Genomic DNA, 23,113 nt, shown 5'->3' on the forward strand with positions numbered 1-23,113 from the left:
AAAAGAGGAACCAATCTGGAGATCTGAACCATGACCAGTTCACATCCATACTCAACCCCTCCACTAATTGCAACGTCTCACCAACTTCCAAATTATGTATTGGGTCAAAATCAGATCTCAACTGAATGATTTTGTTTTAAAAAAAAGTCTGCAAGACAATCAGCTGTTGGTATGTAGTCCTTATTTGATCGTTTTTTAATTTCAGTATCAAATAAGTTATTAACCAAAGTAAATAATTCTTTACTGTCAATGTTTTTTGATCCAATTTTTTGTGCATATTTACTTCATTTTTCCACAATTGACATTTTATAGTCTTTCAGGTTTTGTCTCCAGGTATCCTTATTCTCCTGTTTACCCGATCTTAACAACAATTTTTCCATTTTCCTTAATTTTTTTTAAACATTAGTAATTCCACGTCGTACCAATTATTAGCAGGTCTGTCTTTCTTAGAATAAGTTTTTACAGGTGCCATAGTATCCAAAATCTGAGTGCTGATACTATTCCACTCAGTCAAAAAATCTTTCATCAAGATCTTTCCCAATCTTTAGATCAGTGGTTCTCAACCCTGTCCTGGAGGACCACTAGGCCAATCGGGTTTTCAGGCTAGCCCTAATGAATATGCATGAGAGAGATTTACATATAATGGAGGTGACAGGCACACAAATCTGCTGTATGCATATTCATTAGGGCTATCCTGAAAACTGGATTGGCCTGGTGGTCCTCTAGGACAGGGTTGGGAACCACTGCTTTAGATCGTAATATGCCCAAAAAACCATAGGATCAACCACACCTCTACTGGTTATTATAGTTTCTTTAACCGAATCATTACAATTTAGACATTGTGTCTGTTTTTCCTGCCACCTTATATTTAAATTGTCAATGTTCCACCTGATTCAGATAAGTGTTGCCTTTCAATTACATTATTTATGAAGGTTTTTGTTAGGAAATATATTTATAGGTATTAATTTTCAACCAATGAATTACTTAGATTCAAAATATTAAATTTATGGGTAATATTATTGATTAATAATTTATTTAAATTTTAAGTAAAAACACTAATTAAGAACATAAAGCCTGCTTCTTGTTTTTCTGTTACCCTACAATGAGATCTTACTATCACAATCACACCATGTACCAAACACAAATTAATCCCTACCCCCTTTGTTTTAACTTTGTGTGTCAGCATGTTTTTTTCCTTTCTAACTCTGGGCTATTTTTTCTTTCTGAGAACTGTAGATTACAAAACTTTAATATTCTTATTCAATTTGATTCTATCATAGCCAATTTAAAATGATCTTTTACAGACAGTTCCACAATTCACCTGTCTCATTTACCCCAAATAATTTCAAAGTTAATCTCCTTGTATCACCTTACATGCTTTTATTTTTCAGTTTTAATTATTAATAACGTGTTTCCCCCAAAATAAGACCTTCCCTGAAAATAAGCCCTAGTCATAGGCAGCCACGCTTCCCCCTGCCCCTGCCATGCAGCCGAACCCCCACTGACCATCCATCTTTCCCTCCCAACCCATCCCCGCCGACCGGGGGTCATTGCGGTTCGGTGGCGGGTACTCAAGGGTTCTGCTGCATGAGGGATGGGAAGGAGGGAAGGAAGGATGGAAGCTGGGCAAGGGTTCTGCACGAGGGATAAGAGGGAGGGAAGGATGGAAGCTGGGCAAAGGATTCTGCACGAGGGATGGGAAGGATGGGAGCTGGGCAAGGGTTCTGTTGCACAGGGGGATGGGAAGGATGGAGGGATAGAAAGATGCTGCAGAGGGAAGGCACAAGGGGATGGGTGAGAGGGGAGGAATGATGTTACATATGGGGGAAAGCAAAGAGGAAGAATTGGGGTGAAGGAGAGGATGGGAGAGATGATCATGTACATGAAAAAATAAGCCCTACCCGAAAATAGGACCTAGAGCCTTTTTTGGACCCCAAATGAATATAAGACACTGTCTTAATTTCGGGGAAACACGGTAATAGCTAGACACACCTATGGTGTCTACTTATCTTTGGAGGTAAAGAAGTTAGCACCAAAGTACCCAAGGGATCAGCTAGAGGATATGTAACAGGAGAACATTAATGTCCTTAAGGAAAAGGCTTCTGGTGGTGCCTAGGTTAAATTGAATACAGATAGAAAAAAATAAGATCTCATATTTTTCTCTATTTATATTCAGCTTTATACCAAATCTATTCTCACAGGCCTATGAAGGAGTAAGTTGATTAAAGAAATATGGCAATGTTATAACATTTTGGAGCTAGGGATCTGTCTGTATATTATGTGAGTTGGAGGAGGGATATGTTATAAATAGTGAAATGTACAGGATACTGCACAGAGAGGGTGCTTGAGGGGAGTGATTTTAGATAGTTGGATTGAAAAGGGGTGGAGTGGATTGTTGTGATGTCTTTCTTATTTCTCCACTTTCCTGTGGTTAAATTTTTCCATCAGGTGCGTGTGAAGATCCTGTCTCGCATGGTGCTTGAGTTTGATGAGATACTGAAGAGTGAGGTGTTGTCCTTTATCCTAGAGGACATGCGAAACCGCATTGACCTAGCCTTTGCCTGGCTGTACCAGGAGTACAATGCCTATCTCAGCCATTTCCCTGATGGATCTCCAGATGACTATGATGAGTGTCTCATTGGGCTGCTGGCAGGATTACAAGAGAGGCCAGACCAAAAGGACGGGTGAGTGATTACCACCATCTTAGGGGCCATTGCATAGTCCCTTGAAGTATGTCCTGTTTTTTAAACCATGGAGCCAAAAACAGCATAGCCAAGCAAGACCTGACCAGAACAGGGCTGCACAGGGTCTCTACCATCTTTTGGGAGACTGAGAAATACTGGCTGGCTCAGAATTGCATAGGACCTTATAGGATAATGTCATTCATTAGTTCTTAGTCTTCCCATCTGTTGGTAGGAGGTCATATACCCATTTGTCAGGAATGGTCTGAAGTGACACAAGGAAAGAAAATTAGAAGATAATGATCTAATTTTTCCTTGTGCTCCCAGAATGCCTCAACATACAGTAAGTGAATACATTTTTTGTCCTTCCAATAAAATGGCAAAGACAAAACTTATACAATCATAAAGGGGGGATTTTAAAGCATCAAGACTGTCAAGTTAACTCATGAAGTTATTATATAGGTACCATATTTTTTGCTCCATAAGACGCACCTGACCATAAGATGCACCCTAGATTTAGAGGAGGAAAACAAGAAAAAAACCATTCTGAACCAAATTCTCCCTGCCAGGCTTTGCACCCTGTCCCCCCTCCCTGCCAGGTTCTGTACCCTGTTCCCCCTCTGGTGGTCTAGTGGTAGGCTGGGACAGGGCGGGCAGGAACAGGGCACAGATGTCACCAGTAACAACTATAGAAAAATAGACAAATATAGTGCAAAATATAGACAGCAGCTATAAATTCTTAAAACTGACACATTTTGATCACTAAATTGAAAATAAAATCATTTTTTCTACCTTTGTTGTCTGGTGATTTCTTTCATCTTTCTTTCCTTCCTTCCTTCTGTCTAACAATTGTCCCTTCTTCCCTCCCTCCCTTCCTATGTCCTCCTCAGTGCTTTCCAGCCTTTGTCCTCTTCCTCACCCCATTGTCTGGTGATTTCTTTCTTTCCTTCCTCAGGCCCAAAAATTGTCCCATCCTCCCTCCCTCCTATGTTCCCTTCACTGCCTTCCAGCCTTTGTTCTCTTCCCCTCCCCAATAACTCAGGCCCAACAATTGTCCCTCCCTCCTATGTTCCCTTCACTACTTTCCAACCTCTGTCCTCTTCCGTGCCCCCCCCTCCTTAAAGCCTGCCCGCCCGCTGGTTTTAATTGCCTCCCGCTGCTGTGAGGACATGTCGACGAAGCAGCAGGTTGAACTTGTCAGCGCAGCACTGAGTGCAGCCCTTGAGCGAGGCATGAGCAGGGAGCCAGCGGTGCTTCACTCCCTCCGAACGGAACAAATTGCTGGGAAGGGCCAGGCGGGTGCAGCGATTGCACGCCGCCGGCTCAGAAGCCTTACCCCCCCGACGTCAATTCTGATGTCGGACAGAAGGTCCCAGCCAGCCATTGGCTGGCCTGGACCTTCTGTCAGATGTTATAATTGACGTCGGGGGTAAGACTTCTCGTCCAATGGCGTGCAATCGTTGCACCCACTTGGCCTTTCCCTTCCATTACTTGCGGTGGCAGCAGTGAGCGACCAGTAGCAGCAGTAGTCGGCGATCTAAATAAGGAAATGGGCGGGGGTGGGTGGGTTGGGTATTCGCTCCATAGGACGCACCCTTTTTTTCCACCCACTTTTAGGGAGGAAAAGTGCATCTTAGGAAGCGAAAAATACAGTAAGTCTTTTTGGCCCCAATTCTACCTATCTTTCTTTCTCTCTTTCCACATGAGATCTAATTTTCTTATAAAGAAAAGTTTCATCAAGAAGGAGATAGGTCAGTTCTAGTAACTGTATCTGAGGGATTCTTTATCAGTTACAGCAACCTTTACTTGTCTTTTTGATCACTCTCTCCTCAACAATGAATTTCCTGTCCTATTAATTCTCTTTCTTCCTCCCCTCTTAAAGTCAATTCAATTTGTTACCGTTGCTTAATCTTCTGTAAACCGCATAGAACTTCACGGTATTGCGGTATATAAGCTGTTATTATTATTATTTACTGAGCTATAAATGCCATGCAGGTAAGGTGTCCTCCTGATCTTACACTGTGATTGCTGCTAACCTTGTTTGATACTGTTACCCTTTCTCCTCAGGGTATTCAGCCGTTTGGTTCTTGAGGCACCTTTGATCACAGATACTGCACTGGAAGTGATTCGGAAATACTGTGAAGATGAGGTGAGGTAGAAAAGAGTGACTATGGAGTTTGAAAAGGGAGCTACTGATGTTTTAGCTACAGAAATAGAAAACTAGGTGAAACAGAGTTCAAATGTTATTTTAAATTTGTTTTAATTTAGTGGCAGTAGATGAGCTCATTAGGTCAAACTTGGAGGTGAAAAAATAGTAAGAATAGTTCAGGGTTTTGAAAATGAGTTTTAGTGCTAAAGAAAAAAAAAAGTAAAATCATGTATTTTGCCCACAAATCCTAGGTATCCACATCAGTATCTGTTTTATCCTGACTGTATTTTTAGCTTAGTTTAGTATGTTTTGGGGGTTGTTTTTGTAAAACACTTGATTCTTTTACTCTAAGCTTATAAAGAGAAAATCAGTCTATTAAATGAGAGAGAAATCTTGGAGTAGCATAACAGTAGATGATGGCAGATAAATATCAAAATGGTCTATTCAGTCTGTCCAGTATGGTGGTTAGAGTTATAACATAGTGTATGATGGTAGATAAAGACTAATATGGTCTATCCCAGCCTTATTTAGAATATTATGTACCTTAATTCTGGAGACTGCACCTTCTAAAAGATATAAACAAGATGCAGTTGGTCTAGATCAGGGATCTCAAAGTCCCTCCTTGAGGGCCGCAATCCAATCAGGTTTTCAGGATTTCCCCAATGAATATGCATTGAAAGCAGTGTATGCACATAGATCTCATGCATATTCATTGGGAAAATCCTGAAAACCTGATTGGATTGCGGCCCTCAAGGAGGGACTTTGAGACCCCTGGTCTAGATGATGGCTACTAAAATGATCAGTAGGCTTTGCCATAAAGTGTATGAGGACAGACTTAAAGATCTCAATATGTATACTGTACTTTGAAGGAAAAGCGGGAGAGGGGAGATAACAGAGATGTTTAATAAGCCCACTAGAGACAGAAAAAGTATCTGCATATAATGCGTACAGCATTTCATATGTCTAGTAGTGCTATAGAAATTAGTAGTAGCTGTAAATACCTACATGGCATAAATTCACAGGAGGCAAGTCTCTTTCAATTGAAAGGAAGCTCTGGAATGAGTGGACGTAGGATGAAGGTGAAAAAGCATAGACTCAAAAATAACCTCAGAAAATACATTTTCACAGAAAGGGTGGTGAATGTGTGGAACAGTCACCCGATGAAGGTGGTGGGGACAAAAAATGTATCTGAATTCAAGAAAGCTTGGAATAAGTACATTGGATCTCTGAGGGAGAGGAAGGGATTGTAAATGGTAAGAATAAGTAGACTAGATAGGCCATACAGGGCTTGAAAGAAGGTTTGGATAGGTACCTGGAGGACAAAGGGATTGATGGGTATAGATAGGAGTAGAGGTAGGTTATAGGGAGAGGATTAGAGGATTAGAGGCAGTTACAAAGTTAGTCAGGGGCACTGTTCAGGCAATTAAGCCTGATGGGCCGCTGCGGGTGCGGACCGCTGGGCAAGATGGACCTCTGGTCTGCCCCAGCGGAGGCAACTTCTTATGTTCTTATTTTTCTCTTTCTTTCTTAACCAATTATTATTTGAGTATTTTTTTCCCAGACTACAAAAGTGAACAAGCCCTTCATTCTACGGTAAAAGAACCTAAACCTTCTATCTGGAGCTGATTAAAAACCATAAAATTTAACCCATCTGGGATAGCTGGTAGTAAAATACACACATTTATAAGTTCGATTGGCAAGATACTGATATGGAGCTCAGCCCACACTATTGTTTAGATACTGACTCCTAACTGTGGATGTGGTTAACCAATTTGCAAGGTTTCTTGGAGATTTAAATATCAATTCATCCCGTCTAAGGGCCAGTTTTACTAGTTTGGATTAACCTTAAAAAAAAAGGCTATTTATTGTGGAACTCCTAATAAAAGCATCTTGGCATATCATTCCTTTTTTTGTTTAGAGATGGCCTTAACAATGGATTTGGGGGGCTGTTAACGTTCTTATTTCCAGAGAAAGCAAAGTTGCTTACCTGTAACAATAACAAATGTTCTCTGAGAGCTTTGCTCTTGGATAACAGTTTCACTAATTTTGATTACTGTTCAGATAAATTTAAAGCTTTGTGGTAAATTGTGGTTGAAGTGGGGCTGGGTTTTGAATTTACTTATGATTTTAAATGTTTGAGGCTTGTGTCCCCATGTCATTCTCTAATACAAATATGTCATCTGCTTTGCCCTGGATAGCAGAGAACCTGAAAAATAACAAAAACTGATTGAATAAGTATTACTGTCCTACTGTCAATAAGTAGCTGAATGTATGCTTAGCATTGTAAGCCATTACAAATGGGCAGACTGGATGGACTCATTGATCCATAATTTGTTGTCCATGAGATTTTCCTCCTTTGAATTCTGCTCCCTTCTTGGATGACTTATATAAAGCTGCTATATGAGTCTCTTATGTTTTTGTCATTGTAGTCTCGGTCTTATCTTGGGATGTCCACCCTGCGTGATCTGATTTTTAAACGTCCTGCCAGGCAGTTCCAGTACCTGCATGTAATGCTGGACCTCTGTTCTCATGAGAAAGACAAGGTTGGTATATGGCATAGTCCTGCACTGGGAAGGAGAAGGTGGAGTGTGAAGGGTGTCAGGTCAAAAGCGCGCTGGGACAAAGGCGTGCGCAGACAATTGAGTGCAGCGCGGAAGCGCGCACCGAAGAAAATTACTGTTTTTAGGGGCTCCGACGGGGGGGGCGTGGGGGGGAACCCCCCACTTTACTTAATACAGATCGCGCTGCGTTGTGGGGGCATTGTGGGGGGTTTGGGGGGTTATAACCCCCCACATTTTACTGAAAACTTCACTTTTTCCCTGTTTTTCGGGAAAAAGTTAAATTTCCAGTAAAATGTGGGGGGTTACAACCTCCCAAACCCCCACAACGCTGCCGCGATCTGTATTAAGTAAAGTGGGGGGGCTCCCCAACAAAACCCCCTGTCGGAGCCCCTAAAAACAGCAATTTTCTTCGGCGCGCACCTCCGTCTTGCGCTCAGTTGTCGGCGCGCGCCTTTGTCTTCCGCGATTATGTCTATGAACCGTGTGAAGAGGCAGTAATGGTGCATGGGGGAAGGTGGTTTGTCAGCATTTTGATAACTTTGAAGTGCCTCATGAAGCAATGTTTAGGTTAATGTTTTATTTTGGGTGCTGTTTGGGAGACTAGTTGCTGAAATGTTCTTTGCATTCCCTGAACTCAATACTGTATATTATTGCCAGAGTACCAAACCCAGCTTTAAGGTTAAAATGACAGTTTAGTTTTCATGCAGATTCAGGCTTTGCTACCCCTGGTAATAAAGGTATCAGCTGTGGTCATTGGTTTTATGTATTTCCAGAACTCAATACTGTATATTCCAGTGCAATAGGGATGGTATGCTGAACCATAGGGTTATCTATCTGTGCTTGCAAGCACATTGCAGAAGATAACAATCACACCTTTTCAACTCCTCCTCAACGGTCTCTGCTGCCACCTTCAGTTTTTCCTTTTGTAAGCGAGCATGAAGTTGTCTCTAATCTGCTCTGTTTATTTATTTATAGTTTTTTGGGGGGGAAGATTTGGCTTATTCGCAAATTTGTGTCATGATATCAGAGATTCCAATTTCAAGGGACTACTCTGCCTGCTTGGAGAGGAGCAGACATTTAAGTCTGTAGCTGTCAGGTGTATCCCTTAGGAACCTGCACAACCAGCCTGCTAAAGATTTGTGGAGTTCAAGGTTCTGGGCCCTCAGCACTTGCTCGCTTCCTTGACTTGGTCAGGAGCTTGAGCACAGGCTGTTAGACATCAATAGTGATCCTTCAGGGTGCTCAGGATACTGGCTGCAACTTTGTCTCCTCCCTTTCTTTTTCTGCATGAGGGACAAGGGTGGTACAAGGTCAGTTCAGCTAGCAGCCTGAAGATCTCAGCGTATCAACTGACCAGGGGCTTGAAGCAGAGAACCCCCCTCCAGATCTAGCTACACTTTAGGAACTGAAGCAGGCTACTGCACCATTTACCCAGCATATGATCTATGACAGAGTTGCCCAATTCCAGTCCTCGAGATCTACTGGCAGGCCAGGTTTTCAGGATATCCACAATGAATATGCATGAGAGAGATTTGCATACCAAGAAGGCAGTGCAGGCAAATCTCTCTCATGCATATTCATTGTGGATATCCTGAAAACCTAGCCTGCCAGTAGATCTCGAGGATCAGAATTGGGTGGCCCTGGTCTATGAGTACAGGCTATGACAGCCTAAGAGGAATAACGAGGGGGAGGGGGGGCATGTCTTGAAAAGTGTTTTGCTTTGGTTTTTATCTTTTTATTTATTCAGTTTTTCAAATTTCAAACAAGCAAATTAAATACTTGTGCACAGATTTACAAAGATTATTAACAGAAAATTTTTAAACCCAATTCCACTTAACTCAGTGATTTGGGTTATTCCTTTAAATCAATCTATTTAGTCCACCATATTTATTGAGAGAGATTTTAGAAAAATATTAATAGAAGAAAAAGAAAAAAATCTTATTCAACCTAGGAAGCGGCACTTATCTGCAGTTACTAAGCCATTTATGACAAGTTATACATTTTCAACTACGGGCACTACTTTCTCTTTTGATTCTATAAATCCTAACAGTTGTTTAGGTTCAAAAAAAATAGATAACTCTTATTCTGATGAGTAACAAAACATTTTACAGGAAATTTCAACAAAAAATTTGCTCCCAGGGCTAGGACTCTTGGCCTCAATGCCAAAAACTCCTTTCTACGCCTCTGGCATCTTAAACACATATCATTTGCGCATGCTCAAAGCCTTCTGGTCTCGCTCTCTCCGAGATTATCCGAGATGCTCAAAGCCTAGTCCAGCCCGGCACAGGAAGAAGGAGGATCTCTCTCGCACCACCCAGCCCAGCCCAACCCAACGAGGGACGATGTTCGGGCACTGGCACTGGCACATCCTGTGCATTGGTGCTGGTGCCGGTGCCGGTGCCCAATCGGGTAAGAGTTGTCTTTGCGGTGCTGGGGGGGATGTAGGATCACGGGGGAGGGGGGGGTGACACGAGCGGGGGGAGGATGCCGGTTCGCAGGGGGAATGCCGTATCAGAATGAAAAAAAATTTTGTACAACGCGCTCACACGTATAATGCGCATGGTTATGCACGGTTTGTAAAATCGTGTATAACGCACGCGTTATATGCGTGAAAATACGGTACTCTCCTCAACGCCTCGAGGCAGGTGCTTTTCTTCTGGAATGGACGAATCTCTTCCTATATGCATTCCCTCCATTTCCTCTCATTCTCAAGACTCTGGTCAAGTTGAAGAACGATCATGCCACCATGATTCTTATTGCTCCTCGGTGGCCGAGACAACCTTGGTACTCCCTTCTACTTCAACTCAGCAGCAGGGAGCCATACCTTTTACCAGTTTTTCATTCTCTGCTTACATAGAGACAAGGATCTCTGCTTCATCCCAACCTGCAGTCTCTACACCTGACAGCTTGGTACCTCTCAACATAACCCCTCTTCAGTTTTCTCAATCTGTAAGAGACATTTTAAAGGCTTCTAGGAAGCTTACCACTAGACAATGCTATCACCAAAAATGAACTAGATTTTGTACATGGTGTTTTTCTCATCATAAAGAGCCTCAGCATTCCTCCTTATCTTCTGTCTTGGATTACCTTTTGCACTTATCCAATTCTGGCCTCAAGTCTACATCGATCAGAGTCCATCTCAGTGCAATTGCGGCTTTTCATCAGCCTATTGAAGGGAAACCCCTCTCTGCTCATCCGGTGGTTTCCAGATTCATGAAAGGACTTTTCAATGTCAAACCTCCTCTCAAACCGCCTCCTATGGTTTGGGACCTCAATGTTGTTCTTGTTCAACTGATGAAAAAATTTTCTGGAGAAAGTAACTTACGCAATCTCAGCACCAGATAGATCTTAAAAAAGACCGTCCTGACCACTGAAGCAATATGTCCCCAAAAGGATAGAGAGGAATCCAACAGTACACCCAAATTTTTGATTTCCATTTGTAGTGGAATTGTGACTCTTATCAATAATAAAATTCACTGGAGTATCAAGTATTCCAGCAGATGATAACCACAAAATTTTTGTTTTTGTTATATTTAATCGAAGTCCATTCCTCAATGTCCGAGCCACAATAACATCTAGATAAGAACACAGAAACATAGAAATCGACGGCAGATAAGGGCCACGGCCCATCCAGTCTGCCCACCCTAATGACCCTCCCCTGCCTTTACTTTGCGAATAGAACCCACGTGTCGATCCCATTTGGCCTTAAAATCAGGCACGCAGCTGGCCTCAATCACCTGAAGTGGAAGACCATTCCAGCGATCCACCACCCTTTCGGTGAAAAAGAATTTCCTGGTGTCACCGTGCAGTTTCCCGCCTCTGATTTTCCACGGGTGTCCTCTTGTTGCCGTGGGACCCCTGAAAAAGAAGATATCTTCTTCTACCTCGATGCGGCCCGTGAGATACTTGAACGTCTCGATCATGTCTCCCCTCTCTCTGCACTCCTCGAGCGAGTATAGCTGTAATTTATCTAACCGTTCTTCGTACGGGAGATCCTTCAGTCCCGAGACCATCCAGGTGGCCATTCTCTGGACCAATTCCAGCCTCAGCACATCCTTACGGTAATGTGGCCTCCAGAATTGCACACAGTATTCCAGGTGCGGTCTCACCATGGATCTATACAAAGGCATAATCCAGGCTTACGGCTGACGAAACCCCTGCGTATGCAACCTATGATTTGTCTTGCATTGGAAGAAGCTTGCTCCACTTGATTGGCAGCCTTCATGTCCTCACCGACGATCACCCCTAAGTCTCGTTCTGCAACCATTCTTGTTAGGATCTCGCCATTAAGGGTATAAGTTCTGCATGGATTCTGGGTACCCAGGTGCATAACTTTGCATTTTTTGGCATTGAAGCTGAGCTGCCATGTCTTAGACCAGCTCTCTAGTAAGAGTAGATCATGCATCATATTGTCGGGCATTTAATTTTTATCTATTGTGCTTTTGCCCACTACATTGCTTAGTTTGGCGTCATCGGCAAATAATGTTATCTTACCTCGGAGCCCTTCTGCCAAGTCCCTTATAAAGATATTGAACAGTATCGGGCCCAAGACAGAGCCCTGGGGCACTCCACTGATCACCTCCGTCATTTCAGAGGGGGTGCCATTCACCATTATCCTTTGAACCCTACCTCCAAGCCAGTTCCCAACCCACTTCGTCAATGTGTCGCCCAATCCCATGGAACTCATCTTGCTTAGTAACCTGCGATGAGGCACGCTATCGAATGCTTTGCTAAAGTCCAGGTATATGATGTCCAGGGACTCTCCAACATCTAGCTTCCCCGTCACCCAGTCAAAGAAGCTGATCAGGTTGGATTGGCAGGATCTCCCCTTAGTAAATCCATGTTGACGGGGATCCCGTAGGTTCTCTTCATTCAGGATCGTATCTAATTGGTGTTTGATAAGAGTTTCCATTAGTTTGCTCACTATTGATGTCTGTAGTTTGCCGCTTCTGTCTTGGAGCCTTTCTTGTGGAGTGGAATGACATTAGCCTTCCTCCAGTCCAACGGGACGCTACCTGAACTAAGGGAGAGGTTGAAGAGCGCCGACAGCGGCTCCGCCAAGACATCACTCAACTCCCTGAGTACCCTGGGGTGCAGGTTGTCCGGTCCCATTGCCTTGTAAACCTTGAGCTTGGACAGCTCAACGTGGACACTGTTGGGCGTAAATTTGAAATCGCTAAATTTGTCAACTGAGTCAGCCCTTGTCTGTAACTGAGGGCCATGCCCCGGAGCTTCTCGGGTGAAGACAGAGCAGAAGTATTCATTTAACATAAGAATTTGCCTCCGCTGGGTCAGACCAAGGGTCCATCGAGCCCAGCGGTCCGCTCCCGCGGCGGCCCATCAGGTCCATGACCTGTAAGTGATCTTTTGTCTAACCCTTGGATTCCAACTTCCTTATATCCTGAAAACCCTCTTCTTCCCTCTTATCTTTGCCCTTTTTGCTCCTGTGTCCTCCTTTATCTGTAGCCCTCAATCCCTTTATCTTTCAGGAATTTATCTAGTCCCTCTTTGAAACCCCTTAATGTAGTCTGTCCTATTACATCTTCTGGGAGCGCATTCCAGGTATCCACCACCCTCTGAGTGAAGAAGAATTTTCTGGCATTGGTTCTAAATCTATCCCCTTTCAATTTTTCTAAGTGCCCTCTTGTTTTTGTAGTTCCTAGTACGCTGAAGAACCTGTCCCTCTCCTCCCTCTCTATACCTTTCATAATCTTGTAAGTCGCTATCATGTCACCTCTGAGTCTCCGCTTCTCCAGGGTGAAGAGCCCCAGCCTCTTTAACCTCTCAGCATATGAAAGGTTCTCCATACCCTTAATCATTCGCGTCGCTCTCCTCTGGACCCTCTCAAGTATCGCCATATCATTCTTAAGGTATGGCATCCAATATTGGACACAGTACTCCAGGTGTGGGCACACCATTGCCCGATACAGCGGTAGGATGACTTCCTTCGTTCTTGTTGCAATACACTTCTTGATAATATCCAACATTAGAAACATAGAAACATAGAAAAAAGCAGCAGAAAAGGGCTATAGCCCACCAAGTCTGCCATTCCAAGTATCCCCTCCCCTGAATTTTACTCCCTTAAAGATCCCACGTGAGTATCCCATTTTCTCTTAAAATCCTTCACGCTGCTGGCCTTTATCACCTGGAGTGGGAGTCTGTTCCAGTGATCCACTACTCTTTCGGTGAAGAAGTACTTCCTGGAGTCGCCATGAAACTTCCCTCCCCTGATCTTCAAAGGATGCCCTCTGGTGGTCGAGGGTCCCATGAGCCAGAAGATATCATCTTCTGACTCGATGCGTCCCGTGATGTACTTATATGTTTCAATCATATCTCCCCGTTCTCTTCTTTCCTCAAGTGAGTACAGCCGCAATTTTTTAAATCTTTCTTCATACGTGAGATCCTTGAGCCCCAAGACCATCTTGGTGGCCGTTCGCTGAACCGACTCAATCCTCAGCACGTCCTTTCGGTAGTGTGGTCTCCAAAACTGAACACAGTACTCCAAGTGAGGCCTCACCATGGCTCTGTACAACGGCATCATAACTTCAGGTCTCCTGCTGATGAAACCTCTGCGGATACACCCCATCATTTGTCTTGCCCTGGAGGAAGCTTCTCCACTTGATTGGCAACCTTCATGTCCTCACTAATGATCACCCCTAGGTTGCGTTTCGCCGTGGTCCTAACCAAGGTCTCACCATTTAGTACATAAGTTCTACGCGGGTTTCTCTTACCCAGGTGCATTATCTTGCAACAAAAAGTTGATAGTCTGTTGCCTCTGCCGTCAGTTTGATAATGGAGAGGCTTTTTGCAGTTTTTATGGGGACTGTGCCATGGAGCCTGGCGATGCACGTCATCCTACATCGAGCACATCACATGACCCCCCATATTTAATCATGTGCAAGACACAGTCCATGAATTCCCAATGTACCCTGTCAAAAGCCTTTTCAGAGTTTAATGGTCACTTTCATATTGTGCTTCTAATCTAGTGATCAGAATTTCTATAGCCTTGTCTCCATCCCAAATTACCTAGCTCTCTATCCTTGTTCCTATCTCTTCATCCCTCAGTCCTTGAGGTGTTGGGTGTAAATTCTACCCAAGCCATGGTTCACAAGCTCTTTGTTTGCTCTAGCATGATCTTATTACTACCAAGGAAACACAAATGAGATGTAGGACTGCTGCAAAGCCTATGGAGGATATTCTGGCCTGTATGTCTCATTGATTTATCATCGTATTGCTGCTACTTCTATTAGAAAATCGCCACTGGGTCTGGGAATAACCAAATGATAGAGAGGTTTGAGAAGGAAGAGGCTATGGAGGAGGAGGGGAGGATAGGCTGGGGAGGGTGGGAAAAGATCATGGGTTATTTTATATTTCTACAGATGCTGCCCTTTGTAGGTGGGTAACAGTTCTTCTGCTCCAGGTAATCTCTGAAAGTTTTGCTTGGAGCCTGAATTTGAACTTATATCTCTGCCCTGACCTATCATAGAGGTGAGAAGCAGTGTAATCTTGTGCCCTAACCCATTATTTCTCAAAACAGAGTTGAAAGAGTCTGTTGTCTCTTCAGCTCATATCTACCTCTCTCTTTCACCCTTCAGACTTAATCATATCACATTTTCCCCCATTCAGGTACGACAGCAGGCACTAACCTTCATTAAGCGTATGTATGAGAGAGAACAACTACGAGATTATATAGAGAAGTTCGCTTTGAATTATCTACAGCTGCTGGTTCATCCTAACCCACCATCTGTGCTGTTTGGAGCAGACAAGGACACAGGTACTCAGAATATCTAGTGAGTTCAAAAAGACCCTGCAATATCTGTCTTTAAACAGTGTGTTAAAGTATTCTATTAAAGAACAATAAGAGATTTTTGTGGAAAGGGATCAGAAGGAATATGTGAAGGTGTGGGATTGCTTATTGGAGGTGGGAGTTTCATTTAATGGATCATTTGATAGACTCTTCTAATAACTCAAATAGGATGTCAGATTGGTGTACAAAATTATATGCCAGTAGTTCCCAAACCTAGTACAACAGACACTCTATTCCTGAACGTATGGGTAGTCAAACCTCTTCTCATGAGAACTCTTGTAGGGGAGCTTCATTTGCTTTGTTTTGTTCCTTCTCCTTTACTACTGGGCTGTCCTTCAACTCATAGTTACTTGTCTTTTCTACTCATGTTTCTTTTAATTTTAAAATTCTTTTTCGCTAAAAGTTTAACAAGGCTTTTCGTTGCTGTAGAGGGTTCCCCGTTGTGGAACAGCTCTACCTATGGGAGAGCGCCAAACTCTGAGGCCGAGGATATACTTTCAAAGGGGCAGACTGCTTTGCAGTGTGCCACGCATGGGACAGCCTGCACTAACAGTTCAGGAGCTCAGGGACCGTTCGTTCCCTTGGAGCAAGGCTCATCCCTGGTTTAATTTGCAGTGGGCTTGAGCGCAGGCTGCATGCTCCATGGTGGATTTTTTTCCAGGATCGGGGCCAACTGTGTATCCACCTCATTTGCATTCTCTTGATCCAGTGGGGGTTGAGATCTCCGGCCAGTACATTGGGCTCGAGTGGCAATCAGAAGACACAAGCAGTCTGAATTCCAGGCTTATTAAGGCAGAGGTTCTACCTGTAAGCTGTTTGCAGCTTCCATTCTTCCAGCACACAGCAGTACACAGTGAGTAAAAGGCTGACAGCCTGATAAATCAATTGGGGGTTGGGGGTCCTTAAAATCAATTTTTGGTGGGTTCTGGGGTTAGAGATAAAAATCTCTAAAATCCCAAAATTACTAACACGGGGTTTCCACCTCCAAGAGCGCAGTTCCCCAGCAACAGTGCCATAGGTCTGGAAAATTTGATTAAAAGACAAATTGGATGATAATGATTCTATTTTAATACTTTTGCTCTCCCAGTCAGAATCCTCTATAGCAGAAGAAGATGCTGCTGCATCCCTAGGAGGGCAGGGTTCAGATTTGGGGGAGGCTCTGGATCTTGTGCGCAGGTTGTTTAAATCTTCAGTTCTTATGGGGATGATCACAGAATCTTTTCAAGAATTGAAGCTAGAAGCTTCTCAGTCCTCTGCCACACAGTGCTCACTTATGAGCAGCACCAAGGCACAGACCTCTTGATTTCCCTCGCATCAAGACATTACAAAAAATGCTTACGGATCATTGGGAGGAACCGGAGGGGCCCCTTCGGGTGGCCAAAGCTATGTCAAAGCTCTTTCTGATAGATACTGCCTTTAAACAGCTTTTTGTTCCCCCAAAGGTGGATTCACTGGTGGTGCAGGTTACCAAATGTAGCTCCCTTCCCAGTGAAGGCAGTATGGTATTGAAGGATGCCCAGGACTGCAGATTAGATTTTGTGCACAAAAGGCTCTTTGAGGCCATGACTTTCAGTTTGAAAGCAGCCACAGTGGCATATTTTGTCACCCGAGCTTCCCACTCTAAGTTGCGCCACGATCCTGACACTAGCATGGACAAAGATCTCCAGTTTTTAATGACTGGGGTGGATTACTTGGCTGATGCTCTGTATGACCTTTTCAAAGTTGTGAGCAGAATGTCAGCTTACTCCATTTCCACCCACAGGATGCTATGAATCAGACAGTGGGTGGGGGATTCCTCCTCAAAGGTGACCCTGAGTAAACTGCCACTCAAGGGACAGTTACTTTTTGGGAAAGGCTTGGATGATCTTTTGCCCGGTGTCCATGACTAAGCCACAATTCCTGCCAGACAGCAGACCTCGAGCCCCTAGGGGGTCTGGTCAGGACAATTTTCAGACCTCCAGGTGCTACTGCCAGTTCTCGAGTGGGGGGGGGCATTCAGGCCAGTGATCATTTCCAGAATTTCTAGACAAAGATTTAGAGGGACCAGGCACCCTCAGTCTTTAAGACCCCACCTCTGCCACAGCTCCCAAGAAGCAGGAATGATGCCATGATGTCAGCCAAGTCTCCACACATTGGAGGGAGGTTATCGGCCTTTTTGGGGGCATAGGTGGAGATCACCACCGATAGCTGGTTGCTGGAAATTTTAGGGGAGGGGTAGAAGCTCGATTTCTTTCATCCCCTTCCAAAACTTTTTATAGGCTCCCTGGTAGGGAAGCCAGAAAAAGTGGCCAAAGTCAGAGCTACAGTGCAAAGATTGCTAGCTCTGGAAGCTATAGAACCCATCCCAGAGGAAGACTCAGGCTCCGGTAGATACTCAACATACTTCTTCATGCCCAGTAGAGGCTCTGAAGACCGGAGACCGATTCTAGACCTAAGAGTGGAGACGGGAAGGTCGGTGATTGCATCAGTGGCACCATGGTAATTTCTTGCCTCTCTGGATTTGATAGAGGCCTATCTGCACATTCCTATTCTTCCAGACCACAAGAAGTATTTGCAGTTCCATGTATTGGAGCAACACTTCCAATCTGCAGCTTTGCCCATCAGGCTGGCTAGGATGCCACAGACCTTCACCAACGGGCATACAAGTCCATCCGTACCTGGACGATTGGCTAATTAGAGCCCATTCTAATCCAAAAGCAGACTAGCGGTTCTTCAGGTGATCCAGTTGCAGCAGAAGCTGGGTTGTCAACTTCTGGAAAAGCCACCTAGAACCAATGCAGAGCCTGGAATACCTGGGAGTCCGGTTCGAGATGAGGGTAAACAAAGTATTCTTCCTGGAAGCCTACAGAGAAAAACTTCTGTATCAGATACGGGAATTTTGGAACAAACCTGTTATGACAGCCTGGCAGTACTTGCAAGTCAATGGTTACGACCATGGTCAATGGTTACGACCATTGATGTAGTCCTCTAGGCAAGGGCGCTTCTTTTCCGATGGTGCCCACAGAGAGATCCAATGCATCAACAGCTTCCTTGGACAGCAGAAAGGCCCATCACAGTCTGGTCTAGAAACATAGAAACATAGAACATGACGGTAGAAAAGGGCCACGGCCCATCTAGTCTGCCCACACTAATGGCCCACCCCTTAACTACCTCCATGAAGAGATTCCCACATGCCAATTCCCACTTAAAATCTGGCACGCTGCTGGCCTCAATTACCTGTTGTGGAAGATTATTCCAGCGATCAACCATCCTTTCGGTGAAGAAATATTTTCTGGTGTCTCCATTAAATTTTCCACCTCTGATTTTCAACGGATGCCCTCTTGTTGCCGTTGGTCCCTTTAAGGAAAAGGAGATCCTCTTCCACCTCGATACGGCCTGTGACATATTTGAACGTCTCTAACATGTCTCCCCTCTCTCTGCGTTCCTCAAGTGAGAACAGCTGCAACTTACCCAGTCGTTACTCATACGGGAGATCCTTGAGACCTGAGACCATCCTGGTGGCCATTTGCTGAACCGACTCAACTCTCCGCACATCTTTTTGATAATGCAGCCTCCAGAATTGTACACAGTATTCCAGATGGGGTCTCACCATGGATCTGTACAACGGCATTATGACCTCGGACTTACGGCTGACGAAACTTCTACGGATACAGCCCATGATTTGTCTAGCCCTGGATGAAGCTTTCTCCACTTGATTGGCAGTCTTCATGTCTTCGCTAATGATCACCCCCAAGTCCACGTTCTGCTACAGTCCTTGCTAGGATCTCACCATTTAGGGTGTAAGTCCTGCATGGATTTTTGCCGCCAAGGTGCATGACCTTGCATTATTTTTGGCATTGAAACTTAGTTTATATAAACAACCAAGAAAAAGAGAGAATAAATTAGTATTACAAATAAGAAGGGCAAAAAACTAGATGGATGAAGACCCAAGCTCAGCTTTGATCTCGGTGATATCTTGCCTTTCACCAGTAAGAACTAGAAAAGGACCTAAAGAGATGTTCAGATAGCTGGCTCCTCCTGCATTGAACCCAGGATCAATAAAAGCACCCTTGCTGCACAACCTGATGTAGCCAGATTTCTGAAGTACATGTTACTGCTCTGCCCTCCAGTGTAACGGCCCTTTTACAACTGGAAATCTTATCTGGTTCTCTGGGTGCTCACGAATTTTCCCTGTGAGCCTCTGGGACCAAGCTTCTTTGATGGACCATACCATGAAGACAGTGTTTTTGGTGGTGATCACCTCTGCCCGAAGAGTGTCAGAACTTCAGGCTTTGTCCTGCATGAAATCCTTTTCTTAGGATTACGGATTCAGGCGTGACCTTGTGCACAAGTCCCATCTTTCTTGTCAAAAGTGATTTTCCACCTTCTACATCAACCAGGAAAGTATACTTCCTGCCTTCACACCCTCTGGTTCAAGAAAACATGATTGGGTGTTAAAATCATTGTATATGCGCAGACTCTTAACTACAGTATCTTGAAGTTAAGAACGAATTTCAATTGTCAGATCATCTATTTGTGCTGGCTGGAGCAGCCCATAAAGGTCGACCAGCATCAAAAGCAATGATTTCAAGCATACAATTTCAAGGTATGACCGTTTCTTCCACCTATATCAGAAGTGGAAAGCGTTCACACATATGTATGAGAGCACATTCTACAAGAAGTGTTGCTTCTTAATGGGTGGAATCCTCTACAGTTTCCCCCAAAGAGATATGTAGAGCTGCAACTTGGTCTTCTCTGTATACATTCACAAAGTTTTATAGAGTGAACATGGTGGCCAAACAGGACTCGTCATTTGTATCTTCGATTCTAGCAGCAGGCTCATCTGTCCCACCATAGGCTTGAGGGACGGCTCTATTACTTCCCACAGATTCAGGAATAGAGTGACTGTCATACTAAAAAGAAAGATTAGGTTCTTACCTCGATAATCTTCTTTCTAGTAAACATACACTCTATTCCTAAAGCTCGCCATCAGCTATGAATTTGCCTGCCTCAATAAAATCTGACAATTCAGACATCTTGTTTCTTCGGTCCAATCTTGATGAGAATAGAGACATTGGCTACTGGGTTTCTATAAAAATCTCCTGGGCCAGGATTCTCAAAAACCTCCTATGGGAGGGACCTTAAACAACTTGGGTAAATCAGAGCCTCAGGCTCCTCCCCGGTGCATCCCAAGATGCACTGGGGAAGGGAACTATTTTAGACAACGCAGGCAGCTGGGAGGAGGGAGTCAGCATCCCTCCAGGTCATCTATTTGAGGTAAGGAGGAGGGAAGCAATGGGGAAGGGGGCTCACTAGCCTTCAGGGGAGAGTGGACATCTCTCCTACTGCAGGGGGAGGGAATCAGGTCACGGCGGGGATTTTAGGGCAGCAGGAGAGTGTAGGCATCTCTCTTGCTGCAAGGGGAGGTGGTCAGGTCGAGCCATGTTGTAAGTACTGAGCCACCACCCGGGTGAGCGCGTGTCAGTGATATCGCTGTACTTACTGCTTCCTCAGGACAGCTATCATGTGGTAATCACTTGTGCTAGCTATCAGGGATACCCCACCTCCAATCCCACTCCCCACCATTTGCACCCTAATGGTCTCAAAATGGCATCTTAGCATAGATTAGCAACAGGAGTGAGGAACTGAGTTGTTCATTTGGGGCCTACCTATATATATCAGCTCTTCTAAAATAAGAAAGGCTGCTGAGATGGTTCATGATTCTACTAGTGAGAAATTATACCATGGTCTCAGGTTTTCAATCAGCAAAGGGCCTAAAGAAAGCTCCACATTTCATTAATTCACTAATCTAAAAGCCATAGCCTAAAGAGGTGCCTTAACAAGCTTATCTATCTGCACTCTTCACTCTGCTACTTTGTGTCAGATGTTCTGTGTGTTAACTTTTGTGCTTTCTGTCCCCATAAGTGTTAGAATTAGAATGCTGTAGCACTGTTTCTCAATTTGGTCCTAGACTACCCCCATGCAAGTCAGGTTTTCAGAATAACCACCATGAAAATGCTTAAACTTGATTTGCTTACACTGCCTCCATTATGTGCAAATTTCTTTCATGCATATTCATTTTGGATATCCTGAAAACCTAACTGGTAAGGTTACTCCAGGACGAGTTGAAAAACACTGCTGTAGCACTTGGAAGGTACAGACTTCCATTGTAAATAAGTCAATAGTTTTCTCCACCCCTAAAAAAAAATGTAGTAACTTCTCTGCAATCTCTTCCTGAATGTGTCTTTTTTTTATTTTTTTTTGCAGAGGTGGCTGCACCCTGGACAGAGGAGACTGAGAAACAGTGCCTATACTTGTACCTGGCTCTCCTGCCGCAGAACCACAAGCTGATCCATGAACTGGCTTCTGTGTACACCGAGGCTATTGCAGACATTAAACGCACTGTGCTACGTGCCATAGACCAGCCAGTGAGTCTTTTCTACATAATCTAGGGATTAGGATGGAATTTTCAGATCAGCTTCAAGGTATCAGTTGAAATTTCTTGGGACATACCATATATACTTGAATATAAGTCGATCCAAATAGAAGTTAAGGCCCCCCCCCCACCAAAGGAGGAAAAATAGTTGACTTGAATACAAATCGGGCAATTTAATATTCAAGTGCCCTGCCAGGATATGGGGACTAAAACTATGCCAGGGTACACCTGGCGGGGCCTCCGCGTGTGCGGATCACAGGACTTGATGGACCCAGGGTCTGATCCGGAGATGGCAATTATTATGCTCTTAGAACTCCCAAATCCCTTTCCTGGGAGGTCTCTCCAAGTACCGCCCCGGACATCCTGCATGCATGCATGCATGAGATTTTTGTTACCGACATGCATCACTGTACACTTATCTACGTTGAACCTCATCTGCCATGTCGATGCCCATTCCTCGAGCCTGATTATGTCACGTTGCAGATCTTCACTACTTTGAATAACTTTGTATCATCCGCAAATTTAATCACCTCACTCGTCGTACCTATGTCCAGATTGTTTATAAAGATGTTAAAGAGCACGGGTCCAAGCACAGCCCTGCGGCATCCCACTGGTGATGCTCTTCCAGTCCGAGTATTGTCCATTTACTCCCACTCTATGTTTCCTATGAGTATTTCACCCTTGATTCCATGGCTTGCAATTTTCCGAAGTAGTCATTCATGCGGAACCTTGTCAAACACCTTCTGAAAATCCAGATGTGCAATGTCGACTGGATCGCCTTTGTCTATCTGCCTGTTTACTCCCTCAAAGAAGTGCAGCAAGTTCGTCAAACACGATATGCCTTTGCTAAAACCATGCTGACTGGTCCTCATCAGCCTGTGTCCGTCAAGGTGATCAATGGTGCAGTCCTTTATCAGTGACTCTACCTTCTTTCCCAGTATCGAGGTCAGACTCACAGGTCTGTAGTTTCCCGGATCTCCCCTCGAACCTTTCTTGAAGATCGACGTAACATTTGCCACCTTCCAGTCTTCTGGAATCTTTCCCGATTTGATCGACAGATTGGCTATTAGTTGAAGCAGTTCAGCTATGGTCCCTTTCAGCTCCTTGATGACCTTCGGATGGATGACATCCAGTCCCGGGGATTTATCGCTCTTAAGCCTATCAATCTGCCTGCACACCTCCTCTAGACTGACCGTCAATCCTGTCAGCTTTCCGTCTTCATATCCAGCATATAGCCTGATGGGTTCCGGTATGCTGTGTACATCTTCTTCGGTAAATACAGATGCAAAAAAATGTGTTCAGTTTGTTGGCGATTATTTTGTCCTCTTTTAGCGCTCCCTTTATTCCATGGTCATCCAACAGTCCCACCGCTTCCTTTGCAGGTCGTTTCCCCTTAATATATCGAAAGAACGGCTTGAAGTTCTTCGCCTCCTTGGCTATTTTTTCCTCGTAGTCTCTTTTGGCTCCTTTTACCACATATGGCACCTACGTTGATGTTGT

The 23,113-nt window shown here is 44.2% G+C and overlaps 1 protein-coding gene across 2 annotated transcripts in view; it reads left to right on the plus strand.

Annotated features, from left to right (window-relative positions):
• Window positions 1-23,113, plus strand: part of SYMPK (symplekin) — a 133,830-nt gene that overhangs the window by 67,098 nt on the left and 43,619 nt on the right. For both annotated transcript variants that reach the window (XM_033956438.1, XM_033956439.1), the window contains 5 exons: window positions 2,449-2,684; window positions 4,749-4,830; window positions 7,260-7,373; window positions 15,018-15,165; window positions 21,445-21,605. In XM_033956438.1, coding sequence (XP_033812329.1) covers window positions 2,449-2,684; window positions 4,749-4,830; window positions 7,260-7,373; window positions 15,018-15,165; window positions 21,445-21,605 — 741 coding nt within the window. The remainder of the gene's footprint in view (window positions 1-2,448; window positions 2,685-4,748; window positions 4,831-7,259; window positions 7,374-15,017; window positions 15,166-21,444; window positions 21,606-23,113) is intronic.

The sequence above is a fragment of the Geotrypetes seraphini genome, chromosome 8 (genome assembly GCF_902459505.1).
Source record: "Geotrypetes seraphini chromosome 8, aGeoSer1.1, whole genome shotgun sequence".
Lineage (NCBI taxonomy): Eukaryota > Metazoa > Chordata > Amphibia > Gymnophiona > Dermophiidae > Geotrypetes > Geotrypetes seraphini.